General features: G+C 44.8%; 1 protein-coding gene across 2 annotated transcripts in view; it reads right to left on the bottom strand.

Annotated features, from left to right (window-relative positions):
* Positions 1-16690, bottom strand: part of LOC137424474 (calcium/calmodulin-dependent protein kinase type 1D) — a 99365-nt gene that overhangs the window by 12804 nt on the left and 69871 nt on the right. For both annotated transcript variants that reach the window (XM_068111960.2, XM_068111963.2), the window contains exons 6-8: positions 9354-9429; positions 5491-5603; positions 5020-5098 (exon numbers count right to left, since the gene is read on the bottom strand). In XM_068111960.2, the coding sequence (XP_067968061.1) occupies positions 5020-5098; positions 5491-5603; positions 9354-9429 (268 nt within the window). The remainder of the gene's footprint in view (positions 1-5019; positions 5099-5490; positions 5604-9353; positions 9430-16690) is intronic.

Raw genomic sequence — 16690 nt, 5'->3', positions numbered from 1 at the left:
TGCTATTATCATAAGCATTATTACTCTCGCCAGAGGAGAGAGTATTGCATTCGAGTCCGTTTGTCTGTTTGTCCGCACAGAATAAATATGATTTTCTCTGCAACCGTTGGTCCGATTGACAGGGAATTTTCACCATAGGTGCAACTCCACCTGTATAATTTTTTATGATAACTAGGACGTCATAGGTCACGTGGTTCGGCGGCCATCTTGGAAAAACCGAAAAACTTTGCACCTCAATATCTCCGTCATAGGTGCTGCAATTATGACATCATAATTCGACAAGTACAAAACGCTATCCGATCAAGATGAAATTTCTTGAGCATAATCTCGGGATAAATTGGTGCAGAAAAAAAATGATGACGTCATCGGTCACGTGGTTCGGCCGCCATATTTGTTTTAACACAAAAGCATTAAAAACCACTGAAATCACATCCTGGCGCGGTCTGCAATCTCTGATTGCTCTTTCTTGTTGCTTTTGTTCTTAGAAGCGGCTTTGAAAAACGCCATGATTAAGCTTTCTTAACACGGATATACACATTAACACGTAACCCCCTCGGCAGGGAAAACCCCCCTTGGAGTGGAGGGAAAGTTAAATCGTTACAACCTTCATTGTGTGACCCTTAGTCCTCCTGTCAAGTGTGGTTGAGATTGGATAAGTAACGACCGCATGTATCGTGGTCAAAAATCGTTGTAAGACAGACAGACAGACACAGACAGACGCTAAATTGTGTATTTTAGTATGATGTCAATCACCTACAGTTCACAATTTTAAACCAATCTTTACGATACTTCACCAAATGATAGAGTTGGTCATAAGGAAGAAGACTATTGATTTTGAGGTAAAAAGTCAAAAGGTCAATGGAGGCCACCAAAGGTCAACAACTTTGTCAAATTTCTAAAATCCTCAATTGTCATCTGATTGATTTGAAATTTGAACGGGATTTGCATATCCGGTCACTCAATTCAACCACCAATTATTTTTGAGGTCTAAAGGTGAAAGGGACAACATAGGCCAAATTTCTAACATAGGTCGTTAATTTTCATCTGATTGACTTGCGATTTGAAGAGGATTTGCGTACTTGATCATTGAACAAATCATTACATTTTAGTGAAGATCCGGATCTGCATTCATCATTGAATGTGATTCTTCATCATTGAGAGATAGGGCTAAAAAGGATATATAGCAGGATATCACAAAAAGTTGTGAATAGATTCAGCAAAGACAGGTTGGGTGTGTGACAAGGACAAATCGATTCGATTTTGGTGAATATCCGAATCCGGATCCAGATACAATAATTCTTAAATTTTTGTAAGTGATTCTTCACCATTGAGTGATATGACCAAAAACAATGTACAGCATGATCTTTCAAGCTGTGGACGACTTTTGACAAAACTAGGTAGATGAGTTGGTTAGGTGACAACAATAAGCCAATGAGATTTTAGTTCAGGTCCAAATACAGATCCAGCAGAATACAAAACAAAACGTAAACTGTTCGTCTGGCAGAGGTGTGCTCCCTAACAAGTGCCGTTCTAGTCATTATGCTTGCCTGAGGAGAGGGTATTGCATTGGAGTCCGTTTGTTACTTGGCAAAAAAAGAATTATTTTTTTTACAAGTACAGTCACGTGAAAAAGTAAGTACACCCCATGTAAAGTTTTGACTTTTTCAACATATTTCAACATACAGCTATTTGATCTGCATTTCAACAATATTGATAGATAAAGGTGATATAATATAACAAATATCATGAAACATTTACATTTTGTAGTCCATTGTATAATTTAAATAAACATAAATGCAAATTTCGCATATGGAATAAGTAAGTCCACCCTTGACTCTAATAGGTGGTGTTGCCCCCTTTGGCAGAAACAACCTCAAGTAGGCGTTTCTTATAACTGCCTACCAGTCTCTGACATCGTCTGGGGGAAATTTTTGCCCACTCCTCCATGCAGAATTCTTTCAGCTGTGCGATGTTTGAGGGGTTTCTTGCATGCACAGCTCGTTTCAAATCCCCCCACAACATCTCGATGGGATTTAGATCCGGGCTTTGACTTGGCCATTCCACAACCCTCCATTTCTTTCTTTTCAGCCATTCCTTGGTGGATTTACTGGTGTGTTTAGGGTCATTGTCACGTTGCAAGGTTCACCTTCGGTTGAGCTTCAACTTTCCGACAGATGGCCTCACATTATCCTCAAGCACCCTCTGGTACAGTGAAGAATTCATAGTGGATTCTATGATGGAGAGCTGCCCAGGCCCTGATGCAGCAAAGCTGCCCCAAACCATAATATTTCCACCACCATGCTTTACAGTTGGTATCAGGTTCTTGTGGTCAAATGCTGTCTTTGGTTTTCGCCAAACATGTCTTCTGGTACTGTGGCCAAATAGCTCTACCTTTGACTCATCTGTCCAGAGCACATTGCTCCAGAAGTGCTGGTCTTTGCCGAGGTGTTCATTGGCAAACTTTAGTCTTGCCCTGATGTTCTTTCTGGACAGCAAAGGTTTCCTCCTGGCACACCTCCCATGTAGATCAAATTTGTGCAGCCTCTTTCTCATGGTAGACTCGTGCACTTTGACATCAACAGTGGCAAGAGCTACCTGTAGGTCCCGTGATGACATTCCGGGGTTCTTAGAGACTTCTTTCAGCATCTTGCGGTCTGCTCTCAGGCTGAACTTGCTGGGGCGGCCTGGCCTGAACAAGTTGGCAGTTGTTTGGAATCTTCTCCATTTGTAGATGATCTTCCGGACAGTCGAATGATTGATTTCAAATTGTTTGGAGATCTTTTTAAATTCCTTCCCAGACTCGTAGGCATCTATAACCTTCTTTCTGAAGGCCTCAGAGAGCTCTTTTGATCTCGGCATGGTTACGCCGTACACTTCAACAACAAAGAGAAAACCAAACTAAATGTCTGAGGTTTAAATAAGACAGGTTCCTCCAAGATCCTCTCTAACGATGTTCTAATCATTTGCACCTGAGCTGGTGCACCTGATTCTAATTTGAGGTATTTGAAGTAGTGATAAATGTCGGGGTGTACTTACTTTTTCCACATGCGAAATTTGCATTTATGTTCATTTAAATTTTAAAATATACAATAGACTACAAAATGTAAATGTTTCATGATATTTGTTATATTATATCACCTTTATCTATCAATATTGTTGAAATGAAGATCAAATAGCTCTATGTTGAAATATGTTGAAAAAGTCAAAACTTTACATGGGGTGTACTTACTTTTTCACGTGACTGTATGTTGATCACTCCGGTTTGTGTGTTTATGTTTGTCTGTCCGCTCACTTATACTTGCATACAGGTCACAATTTGAAACCGATCTTCACGAAACTGCACCAAATGAGTTTGAGGTCTGACAAAATCCTACATATTTTTGAGATCAAAAGGTCAAAGGGTTAACAAAGGCCATTGGACAACCACTTTTTTCGAATTTCTAAAATACTCAATTTTAATCCGATTGACTTGAAATCTGAATAGGATTTACATATCGGCTAACTGTATTCAACCACAAACTATTTTTGAGATCAGCATAGGCCAGAAGGTCAACATAGGCCAAAGGACAACCACTTTTTTCATATTTCTAAAATCCTCAATATTAATCCAATTGACTTGATATTTGAATGGGATTTTCATTTCGGCTAACTGAATTTAACCACCAACTATTTTTGAGATCAGCATAGACCAAAGGGTCAACATAGGCCAAAGGTCAACAACAATTTCAAATTTCTAAAATCCTTAATTTTCATCCGATTCGCTTGAAATTTGAAAGGGATTTACATATCAGCTAACTCAATTCAACCACCAACTATTTTTGAGATCAGCATAGGCCAAAAGGTCAAAATAGGCCAAAGGTCAACCGCTTTTTTCAAATTTCTAAAAGCCTCAATTTTCATCCGATTGACTTGAAATTTGAATTGGATTTTCATATCAGCTAACGGAATTCAACCACCAATTATTTGTGAGGTCAAAAGGATATTCTACTGAGTGCCATTCTGCTTTTTTCTCTTTTGCCAAGTGTCGCTCTATGAGTGATTTTTCATTTGTTACTTGCCGGGAAAGATTCCGGCAAGTATGTTGATCGGTTGGTTTGTCTGTCTGTCTGTCTGTCTGTTTGTCTGTGCACAACACTACGTCGACACCGTTGCACGTAGAATCGCCAAACTGTACACACATATTTGTCTTGCCTGGAATAGACTGTGCCCAATTGATGACGTCATTGGTCATGTGGTTCGGCCGCCATCTTGGAAAAAACGAAAAATTTTGCACCTCTATAATTCCGAAAGTGCTGAATAGAAAAAATTGAGACATGGCTCATTGTAAAGAACTCTCCATGGGGAATAAAATATGTTAATGATGATGTCATAGGTGCCTCCATTATGACGTCATCATTCGACTTGTAGAATGCTTCATCGATCAAGATGAAATTTCTTGAGCATAATCTAGGAATAAATTGGTTTAGAAAACAAATAATGAGAACGTCATCGGTCACATGGTTCGGCCGCCATATTTGTTTTAACACAAAAGCCTGAAAAAAACACTGAAAATACATCCTGGCGAGGGTTTGCAATCTCTGATTGCTCTTGCTTGTTCTGCATGTTCTACCTGTTTGTCTGTACCGTACTTTCTATCCACCAATTCCACTCCACTACATTGTTGGCGTGTCACCCTCTCATTCTGTCACTGAGCACGTCTACAACCCTTGACCTCCCACCATATAAATATTGGTTGTCACCTTAAATCTGAAACTGGTTCCGAATCACGAATTGTTTTTGAGATGCTTCTGAAGTGCCGACAAAATGACCACACATCCAAACCAAGCAAGCAACCAGGAATGATTTCCTCCTCCAAGTTGTATCAATCCACTAACCTTGTTTAATGTAAACAAAGACACGACAGAAACCCCTCGTACATCCTTATGGACATAAGAAGTGCAGCAAGTGAAGAAGCAAAATAATTGGAAAGCTTGGTGTGTTGGTGATTAGAAAGAGAGCTTGGGTACTTGTGATATTTACCATGGGTGTTGTAGCGCTTCCTTGCAACTGTACCGCTTGGCTGGATCCTTCTCCATCAAGTGTCGAATAAAGTCTTTTGCTGATTGGTTTAGAAGGCCGAAGGAGTAGGAAAAGCCCAGAACCAAGAGTGTGGAAAGCGAAGTGGTTGGGGCAGGTTAGGGGGAATAAAAGGAAATAACAGATTTGTTTATTGTAGAAACTTGTGAACAAGAGTTGTTTTCTACGAGACATCCACTGGAATGCTAGAATTAAAAGAACAAGTTAACGATTGCATCATCTTTCTTGTTTGTTGACCGACTTTACAAAAAACATTATCAAACAAACAAAACAAAACAATGTAAAGTAGGTCAGCAAAGCAGAAAGATGATGCAATGATGCAAACAATGGCGCATACACAAGAAAAACAAGAAAAGGTCACTCAATTTTAAGTGATTACCTGTGTGCTGTTGTGTGTGCCACCTGAACACGTACCGGAGTCCGATATGTCATCCCAGTATGGAGAATCAAACTCGTAGTCGGCACGCATAATCTGCTCAAAGAGGCAAGCATCGCTCTCATCATAAAAAGGCGGATAGCCACAGAGCCTGCGGAATGACAATTTGGGCAAGAGGATTAAAACCCGGGGCAATATCTTGCACTTTACATCATTTGTTTTGCCCAATTTACTTTACTCTCTCAGATATCCGTACTCTGCAGACTTGGTGTCGGTGCTGCCAAAAGTAGTCTCTTGGCACGGGTTATTGTGGAAGGATGGTCTTCTGCTCAAGATGGGCAAACGCTCAGAAGGTCAGCTTCTCATGGACCGTGGTGGCTGGTATACCTCAATAAACGTTCTTTCGATATCATCCATTGTTCTACCTATCTGCCAACACAGTTTGACACTAGGCCTTTACCAATAAGAATAGTTGCTGATTTTTTTTATTGTCGATGGTTTGCCTTTGCCTTCCCAACGATCAGGACATATATATATATATATATATATATATATAATATATATATATATATATATATATATATATATATATATATGTCCTGATCGTTGGGAAGGCAAAGGCAAACCATCGACAATAAAAAAAATCAGCAACTATATATATATATATATATATATATATATATATATATATATATATATATATATATATATATATATATACAACAACAACAACAGGCATTTTAAGGCCATTTTCCCTGCTAGAGCGGGGGTTAGCCTTGCGGGCCCCATGACAATCTTCTCCATTTTGCCCTATTTTCTGCATCTCCCCTTGTTAACCCCTTGCCTGCATTTCTTCTTCCACCATATTTAGCCAAGTCTTTCTCGGTCTTCCCCGTCCTCTACTTCCTTCTACATTCATTTCCATTACTCTTCTCAACCAGTCACTTTTATCCTTCCTCAACACATGACCAAACCATCTCAAACTGTTTCTCTTCTCAGCATCCATCACAGGCTCCATTCCCATCATCTTTCGCAATTCATCATTTGTATTCCTCTCTCTCAACGATACTCCACACATCCACCGAACCATTCGCATTTCCACCCTTTCCAGCCTTTGTTGCTGCTCTACGTTCATTACCCATGTCTCGCTCCCATAAATCATAACACTTCTCACAGATGCAGCATACACCTTTCCCTTCAGTTTCAACAACACTCCACTCCTCGTCAGCACGCCACTCAGTTCCCGAAATTTCTTCCATGCACATCTCACTAGAGCAACCGTTGCCGAGTCTGATCCACCTTCTCCATTCAGCATGTCTCCTAGGTATTAAAATGTTTTCACACCTTCCAGCTTCACGCAGTCTCCAAGATCCAACTCAACATTTCCTCCACCTGCACACCGTACTCTGTGCACACCGTACTCTTGAATGTAGCTGCCACACTGGTTAATGACCCTCTCAAACCACTACTTTTTTGATGAACCCACTCAGCGCACATTGTACATTGAATGGAGTTCACTCCGACACCCTTCCTGCACACAGCACAGGGCCACTTCCCAGTTCTTTCCACCTCACCACATACTTTACCACTTGCTATCACCTTCGTTTTTCTGATATTCACCTTCAGACCTTTTGTCCCCATACATTCCTTCCACTTGTTCATCTCCTCCTTCAATCCATCCATACTTTCCGCAATCAACACCAGATCATCTGCACACAACAACTCCCACGGTAAACCCTCCTTTACGTTCTGAGCCAGCACCTATATCACAGCTACAAATAGTAGTGGACTTAGGACCGACCCCTGATGCACTCCCACCTTCACCTCAAACTCACCACTGTTCCCGTCCTTCGTCCTTACAGCTGTGCGCGCTCTTTCATACATTGCCATCACGACTCTGATCAACCATTCCTCCACTCCTAACTTCCTCAATGCCCATGTCAATACTTTGCGTGGAACCCGATCGAATGCTTTCTCCAGATCAACAAACCGAAGAAACAACTTCTTCCTCTTCTCCATGTAATACATATATGTATATACACATACATATATATATATATCTATGTATGTATATATATATATATATATATATATATGTATATATATATATATATATATATATAGTCACGTGAAAAAGTAAGTACACCCCATGTAATGTTTTGACTTTTTCAACATATTTCAACATACAGCTATTTGATCTTCATTTCAACAATATTGATAGATAAAGGTGATATAATATAACAAATATCATGAAACATTTACATTTTGTATTCCATTGTATAATTTAAATAAACATAAATGCAAATTTCACATATGGAATAAGTAAGTACACCCTTGGCTCTAATATGTGGTATTGCCCCCTTTGGCAGAAACAACCTCAAGTAGGCGTTTCTTATAACTGTCCACCAGCCTCTGACATCGACTGGGAGAAATTTTTGCCCACTCCTCCATGCAGAATTCTTTCAGCTGTGCGATGTTTGAGGGGTTTCTTGCATGAACAGCTCGTTTCAAATCCCCCCACAACATCTCGATGGGATTTAGATCCGGGCTTTGACTTCGCCATTCCAGAACCATCCATTTCTTTATTTTCAGCCATTCCTTGGTGGATTTACTGGTATGTTTAGGGTCATTGTTATGTCACAGGGTTGACCTTCGGTTGAGCTTCAACTTTGCGACAGATGGCCTCACATTATACTCAAGCACCCTCTGGTACAATGAAAAATTCAGAGTGGATTCTATGATGGTGAGCTGCCCAGGCCCTGATGCAGCATAGCTGCCCCAAACCATAATATTTCCACCACCATGCTTTACAGTTGGTATCAGGTACTTGTGGTCAAATGCTGTCTTTGGTTTTCGCCAAACATGTCTTCTGGTACTGTGGCCAAATAGCTCTACCTTTGACTCATCTGTCCAGAGCACATTGCTCCAGAAGTGCTGGTCTTTGCCTAGGTGTTCATTGGCAAACTTTAGTCTTGCCATGATGTTCTTTCTGTACAGCAAAAGTTTCCTCCTGGCACACCTCCCATGTAGATCAAATTTGTGCAGCCTCTTTCTAATGGAAGACTCGTGCACTTTGACATCAACAGTGGCAAGAGCTACCTGTAGGTCCCGTGATGACATTCTGGGGTTCTTAGAGACTTCTTTCAGCATCTTTCGGTCTGCTCTCGGGCTGAATTAGCTGGGGCGGCCTGGCCTGAACAAGTTGGCAGTTGTTTGGAATCTTCTCCACTTGTAGATGATCTACCGGACAGTCGAATGATTGATTTCAAATTGTTTGGAGATCTTTTTAAATCCCTTCCCAGACTCGTAGGCATCTATAACCTTCTTTCTGAAGACCTCAGAGAGCTCTTTTGATCTAGGCATGGTGACACCGCACACTTCAACAACAAAGAGCAAACCAAACTAAATGTCTGAGGTTTAAATAAGACAGCTTCCTCCAAGATCTTCTCTAACGATGTTCTAATCATTTGCACCTGAGCTGGTGCACCTGATTCTAATTTTAGGTATTTGAAGTCGTGATAAATGTAGAGGTGTACTTACTTTTTCCACATGCGAAATCTGCATTTATGTTTATTTAAATTATACAATGGACTACAAAATGTAAATGTTTCATGATATTTGTTACATTATATCACCTTCATCTCTCAATATTGTTCAAATGAAGATCAAATAGCTGTATGTTGAAATATGTTGAAAAGGTCAAAACTTTACATGGGGTGTACTTACTTTTTCACGTGACTGTATATACATACATATATACATACATATATACAATATACATACATATATACATACATACATACAAACATATATACATACACATACCCATACACACACACATACACACACACACACACACACACACACACACACACACGGTGGGGTTAGGTGCACAGCTCACAGAATATAGGAAATAACTCCGATGCTCCAACAGTCCACAGCCTTCCCATAGGGCTTCTGGGCCAAAACCTCTGGAGCTGTGGATGAGAGTGGAATAAAAGTTCAAGTGTTTCAGCATCTGACCGTTTGGCAAAACTCGAAGCTCAAAGTACTTTTTCTCGAAAGCAATGATTGCTTATGGCAATTGACGAGATCCAAAACCAGAATCGTTTAGTTTAAAGAGAAAAAATTAGACCATTGACTCAAAATAAGCCTGATGAAATGTAACTGTCGTGAAAATCAAGCTCAGACACGACTTGACCTCTGGGTAGGTTTAATATCATTTAGATCTGTAGTACATCCTGTAAGAATACATGCATGCAACAGGCATTAAAATCAGAGTATTTCATGAGCAATGGTCGATTCAATATAGCAATGGTCCAACAGAGAGGACAGTCAGCGCAGCATTTAGGGGCGTACATACCATTCAAACTACAGGACTATGTCACAGTGAGTTCCGCTGGAGTGTCCGCGCGCCCCGGTTGTCCCGGGTCTTATAGACGCCCCTTCTGTAACGAGCACACCCTGGGTTCACCTTGGTATAATTTCACTACATTCTCCCCGCCGTTAGAACTATACTGCCGCTCGGCAGGTTGCAAGCAAGCATCAGCAATAAACGAATGGGTCACGTCAATCCACATCAGTCGGTCCACCCGTAGCGGTCGGGGCAGCGAACTTCCCTGCCAGTTCGTGTTCGGAATCTACCGGGCACGGCGTCCCCAAGCCCGGAGTCCCCCGCGTCGGAATAGCCGCCGGAGGTGGGAGTCGGAGGGGGCGCCCCTGCGCCTTCGGGCACGGGAGTGGGGAACGACGGGAGTAACGGTGGTAGTTCCATAGGGGAAGCTTCGGTAGAGTCCATAGACTCGTAGACGGGTTCGTCGATATCCCTGTCGTCGTCCCCACATGGGGCGAGATGGCGTACGGAGACAGTAGACTCGCGGCCATGCGCCGTTAACACGCGAGCATGCTCGGGATTAGCCTGGAGGACCTGCACCTTGTCAACAAGGGGGTCGTACTTGCTAGCGCGAACCGCTCGTTTGAGATAGGCGAGCCCCGGTTCAGCGAGCCAGCTGGGTAAAGATTGGATACTGCCGGAGCTTCTAGGGTGGTGGAACAGTCGTTCGTGAGGAGTCTGGTTGGTGGCAGTACATAGGAGAGCCCGGATCGAGTTTAGAGCGGCAGGTAGTGACCACGCCCATTTATCGAGGCCTCGGCCGAGGGTCTGAAGGCTTAGCATGACGGCCCTCCATATAATCCCATTAAAGCGTTCGATCTGCCCATTCGCTTGGGGCCGGTACGGGGTGGTGTAGCTCGAAGCGACATTATGCTGGAGCAAGTAGCCCCTCACCTCCTGGGACAGGAACACCGCACCCCGATCGGTATGCACATAGGCCGGATACCCGAACATAGAAAACAAATTCTGCAGGCACCGAATAACCGTGGCAGCCGACATATCCCCGCACGTGTAAGCAAAGGGGAATCGGGAATACTCATCGACGATAGTGAGCAGATAGCGAGAGTTGCTCGACATTGGCAGCGGCCCTTTAAAGTCCATCGCCAAGCGCTCCCACGGTCTAGTAGCCCTAACGAGTGTCCCCATAGGAGGGTTATAAAAACGCGGTTTGAGTTCCGCACAGATCGCGCAATCACGGCAGATGCGGCGGATGTCCTCAATCGAGTACGGCAGATTGCCCTCGCGCACAAAATGCGCGAAGCGCGTTACCCCGGGATGACACATAGTGCCGTGCAAAGTGCGCAGCCCCTCCAAAGTTACAACCCCCGCGCAAGTGGCCGGCCTCGATAAGGCGTCAGCGACCAGGTTATCCTTCCCCGGGCGGTATTTGATGGTGTAGCAGAAGTCGGCGAGTTCGATACGCCAACGGGTGATTTTCTCATTCTTAATGCGCTGAGCATGTAAGGTGTCGTACATAAACGCAACACTCTGTTGGTCCGTGACGATTTGGAAACTCCGCCCAAGTAGATACGGCCGCCATCGCCGAATTGATTCGACGATCGCGTACGCTTCCTTTTCGACAGACGAATGCCTCCGCTCGGCGGAGGTGAGAGTCCGCGAGAAGAAAGCCACAGGGCGGCCTCCTTGGGAGAGAGTCGCCGCTATCGCATGATCCGAGGCATCACTCTCCAAAACGAAAGAGGCACTCTCGTCAATCGTCGCGACAGCGGCACCAGCGATGTCGACTTTAAGGCCCTCGAAGGCCGCCAGGGCGGCCGGCCCATGGGGAAAGTGTCGCAGGCCACGAGGGGGCGGAGCTTCGCGGAGAAATTTTGCACCCACTTTGAGTAGTGGGCGAACAGCCCTAGAGCGCGTTTCAGCGAAGCCCGATCGCTAGGCGGAGCCATATCGAGCAAAGGGCGCAGACGCTCCTTATCCGGAGAGACGGAGCCATGGGTCACGGTGTACCCCAAAAGGTCTACCGTGCGTAGAGAGTATCGACACTTAGCCGCATTCATGGTTAGGCGATATTTCCGCGCGACCTCGAGGAAGCGTTTCAGATTAGCGTCGTGATGCTCCTGGTCATACCCACATACCGTAAGATTGTCCAGATAGACAAAGACATCGGTCAAATTCTCCTTCGCAACGAGGTCATCCATAGCCCTCTGAAAACAAGCGACTCCGTTAGTTACCCCAAAGGGAAGTCTCGTGAACTGGTACAACCGCTGACCCGATTCAAAGGCTGTAAAGACGCGATCAGCCCTAGAGATGGGGACTTGATGATACGCACTACGCAGATCGAGAGTGCTATAAACGGAATACAGGGCCACCTGGCGTACCAGGGCGTCCATCCCCGGTAAGGGGTAGGCATCCAGCTGTGTAAAACGATTAATCGTCTGCGAATAGTCGATTACCATGCGCCGGCGGTGGGCCTCACTCCGCACCACTAAGACTTGGGCCCGCCACGGTGACCTACTGTGTTCTATAATACCGTCCTTTAAGAGCAGGGCCGTTTCTTCCGCAATGAATTGCGCGTCCGCGCGAGAGTAGCGCCGCGATTTGACGGCTACAGGGGTACAATCAGTGGTCAGGTTGGGGAACAGTGAGAGTGGCTCCATGTCCATTTGAGCGAGGGCGCACACAGCGAGCGTGTCCGGCCCACCGAAGTCTATTTCCAAACGTCCATGCCGCTTAAGGAAATCAAGTCCTAACAGAACGTCAGCGCATAACGCAGGTAATACCATGAGATACACATCCGGGAACGTGCGTCCCTTTATCACAAGTTTCAATCGACACGCCCCTTTTGTGCTCAACCGAAGTCCCTGAGAGGCCATGAAGATCCGGCGGGTTGTCCCGAGAACCGGCCACCCATGTTGATGCACGAGTCGCTGATCGATAAAACTATCCGTGGACCCCGTGTCAATCAAAGCTTGCGCAAAAACGCCCGCGACCGTGAGCGGAATGATGGCCTGCGCAAGGCCGGCAGACCCGGCAGGTATTGTACCGGCCGGGCGAGAAGATCGCGCCTCGCGGGTGGATCCCACGCCGGCTGCAATCCTTCGGGCAGCGTCGGCAGGTTGGGCCTCAGCAGGAGCATTGAAGTCCGTTGGCTCATCAGCAGTTTCATTTGCCAGAGTGGGTGTGTGTAGGTCGTAAGAGCAGCCGCCAGATGGCGCTCGAGTCACGTGAGAAAGATCTCTGCCGTCTGCAGATTCATATGCCAAAGTGGGTGCATGTAATTCGTAAGAGCCGCCGCCAGATGGCGCTCGCGTCACGTAAGAAAGATCTCTGCCGTCTGCAGATTCATATGCCAAAGTGGGTGCATGTAATTCGTAAAAGCCGCCGTCAGATGGGGCTCGAGTCACGTGCTGCGTTTGCCGCACATCGAGAGGAGTTTCCAAAGCAGGAGCATGTCGCTTGTTTGAAGTAGGCGTTCGAACGCCAGTCAAGGTCGGTCGCGCTGTGGCCGGTCGCGTTCGCGCCATTTGTTTCGGCGGCCCGGTGTATCTCACCAAGGTCGGGCGTGTAGCCAGAGGCCCGCGAGAAGGAGAGCGGCTCTTCAAAGCCGAGTGAGGCGCCCCGTCCGGCGCTCGATCCGTTGGCTCTGCGATGAGCCCATTCAAGGTCGCGCGGGGACGCTTGCCCCGAGTGGCCTTCCTGCAGACCTTTGCAAAATGGCCCTTGGTGGAGCACAGGTGGCATGTAGCCTCCCGGGCCGGGCATTCAGAGCGAGGGTGCTGCCGATTCCCGCAAAAATAACATTTTGCATACCGGTCAGGCCGTGGCCGGGCAGCGGCGGCAGCAGTGAGGCCGGAAGCGGAGTCCGCTTCAGGAGCTCCCAGAGACTCGGCCGTAGTGGTCGGGTCCTCCTCCGTATCCTCGGCAGTAGCCCTCTCCGGTCGCGCGAGTTGCGAGGTCCCCGCCACGACTCGTGGGTGATCATATGCGGTGGATTGTTCTCGGGCATCTGTGTATATGCGTGCCAGCTGTAGTGCTTCTGTAAATGTCAGATCCGCGACCTCCAGGAGTCGGAGCCGCAAGACTCCAGAATTAATTCCGGAGATGAATGAATCTCGGAGCAAGTCGTCCTGCACTTGCTCGTGGGTCCGGACGTCCTGCACGCAGTCTGCCAACAGGTAGCGCAACTCCTGCGCGAAGCGATCGATCGATTCAGATGGTTGCTGTCGCCGCTGAGAGAGTTGATGCCGGCCGTGCACAGCGCTCCATGTCTTTACGTAGAGGCGCTTCAGCTCGGCTAGAGCCGTGGCGTACGTCCCAAATCGAGAAATGTTCCGGAAAACGGTGTGATAGACCTTCGACTGTAACACGGACAGCTTTATCGCTGCGGTGGGCTCTGTTTCGTGAGCAGCAAAGTAATTCTCCAGCGTTTTGAGCCAGTGAGTGAACTCCGATGCTAATCCCTCAGCTTGAGGGTCGGCTCCGAGAATCGGTACCACGATCATCTTGTGGTCAGCCATTCCGGCGATCTAAATGATATTAAATGTCGTGAAAATCAAGCTCAGACACGACTTGACGTCTGGGTAGGTTTAATATCATTTAGATCTGTAGTACATCCTGTAAGAATACATGCATGCAACAGGCATTAAAATCAGAGTATTTCATGAGCAATGGTCGATTCAATATAGCAATGGTCCAACAGAGAGGACAGTCAGTGCAGCATTTAGGGGCGTACATACCATTCAAACTACAGGACTATGTCACAGTGAGTTCCGCTGGAGTGTCCGCGCGCCCCGGTTGTCCCGCGTCTTATAGACGCCCCTTCTGTAACGAGCACACCCTGGGTTCACCTTGGTATAATTTCACTACAGTAACATCATGGAATGTCTCAAGGCAAGCCATTTTCAACAAACCAAACAAGAGCGAGTATTTAGCCGTGCAGCTCCTCATCGGGGTATTATTGGTGGTCTGGGCAACCCGTTCGCAAAACAAGTCGGTGAGTTTGGCCCCTTATATATTAAAACATGTTTATAAGCTGGAATATGTACTTTAAATGCAAAATTTACTGCCATATTAAATGGGATGGTGAGATGGCCTCGAGGTACGCACACTCGCCTCCGAGATATCTATCCTGGGTTCGAATCCCGCCCAGGTATTAACTGGCATCCCTGTGTTTCACTGGCATGGTGCCATCCCTCGGGTGGACATTAAACTCGGTGTGCAGTCTTCCGGCATTAGTTTGTGGATTTTATAGATCCCTAGGTATCCTTTGCAAAAAGAAGGCGTGGTTTTGCCGGCACTATGAACAAATTACCCAGAGGTACCATGCACAAATTACCCAGAGGTACCATGAATAAATTACCCAGAGGTACTATGCACAAATTACCCAGAGGTACCATGAATAAATTACCCAGAGGTACCATGAATAAATTACCCAGAGGTACTATGAACAAATTACCCAGAGGTACTATGAATAAATTACCCAGAGTTACTATGAACAAATTACCCAGAGGTACTATGAACAAATTACCCAGAGGTACTATGAACAAATTACCCAGAGGTACTATGAACAAATTACCCAGAGGTACTATGAACAAATTACCCAGAGGTACTATGAACAAATTACCCAGAGGTACTATAAACAAATTACCCAGAGGTACGATGAACAAATTACCCAGAGGTACTATAAACAAATTACCCAGAGGTACCATGAATAAATTACCCAGAGGTACTATGAACAAATTACCCAGAGGTACTATGAACAAAGTACCCAGAGGTACTAAAAACAAATTACCCAGAGGTACTATGAATAAATTAACCAGAGGTACTATGAACACCCAGAGGTACTATAAACAAATTACCCAGAGGTACTATAAACAAATTACCCAGAGGTACTATGAATAAATTAACCAGAGGTACTATGAACAAATTACCCAGAGGTACTATAAACAAATTACCCAGAGGTACTATGAACAAATTACCCAGAGGTACTATAAACAAATTACCCAGAGGTACCATAAATAAATTACCCAGAGGTACTATGAACAAAGTACCCAGAGGTACTATAAACAAATTACCCAGAGGTACTATGAACAAATTACCCAGAGGTACTAAAAACAAATTACCCAGAGGTACTATGAACAAATTACCCAGAGGTACTATGAACAAATTACCCAGAGGTACTATAAACAAATTACCCAGAGGTACTATGAACAAATTACCCAGAGGTACTATGAACAAATTACCCAGAGGTACTAAGAACAAATTACCCAGAGGTACTATGAACAAATTACCCAGAGGTACTATGAACAAATTACCCAGAGGTACTATAAACAAATTACCCAGAGGTACTATAAACAAATTACCCAGAGGGACGATGAACAAATTACCCAGAGGTACTATAAACAAATTACCCAGAGGTACTATAAACAAATTACCCAGAGGTACTATAAACAAATTACCCAGAGGTACTATGAACAAATTACCCAGAGGTACTATAAACAAATTACCCAGAGGTACCATGAATAAATTACCCAGAGATACTATGAACAAATTACCCAGAGGTACTATAAACAAATTACCCAGAGGTACTATGAACAAAGTACCCAGAGGTACTATGAACAAAGTACCCAGAGGTACTATAAACAAATTACCCAGAGGTACTATGAACAAATTACCCAGAGGTACTATAAACAAATTACCCAGAGGTACTATGAACAAATTACCCAGAGGTACTATAAACAAATTACCCAGAGGTACTATGAACAAATTACCCAGAGGTACTATAAACAAATTACCCAGAGGTACTATAAACAAATTACCCAGAGGTACCATGAATAAATTACCCAGAGGTACTATGAACAAAGTACCCAGAGGTACTATAAACA

This window comes from Myxine glutinosa, chromosome 4, assembly GCF_964187855.1.
Source record: "Myxine glutinosa chromosome 4, kmMyxGlut1.1, whole genome shotgun sequence".
In the NCBI taxonomy this organism is placed as follows: domain Eukaryota; kingdom Metazoa; phylum Chordata; class Myxini; order Myxiniformes; family Myxinidae; genus Myxine; species Myxine glutinosa.
This window is presented reverse-complemented; position numbering and strand designations above follow the sequence as displayed.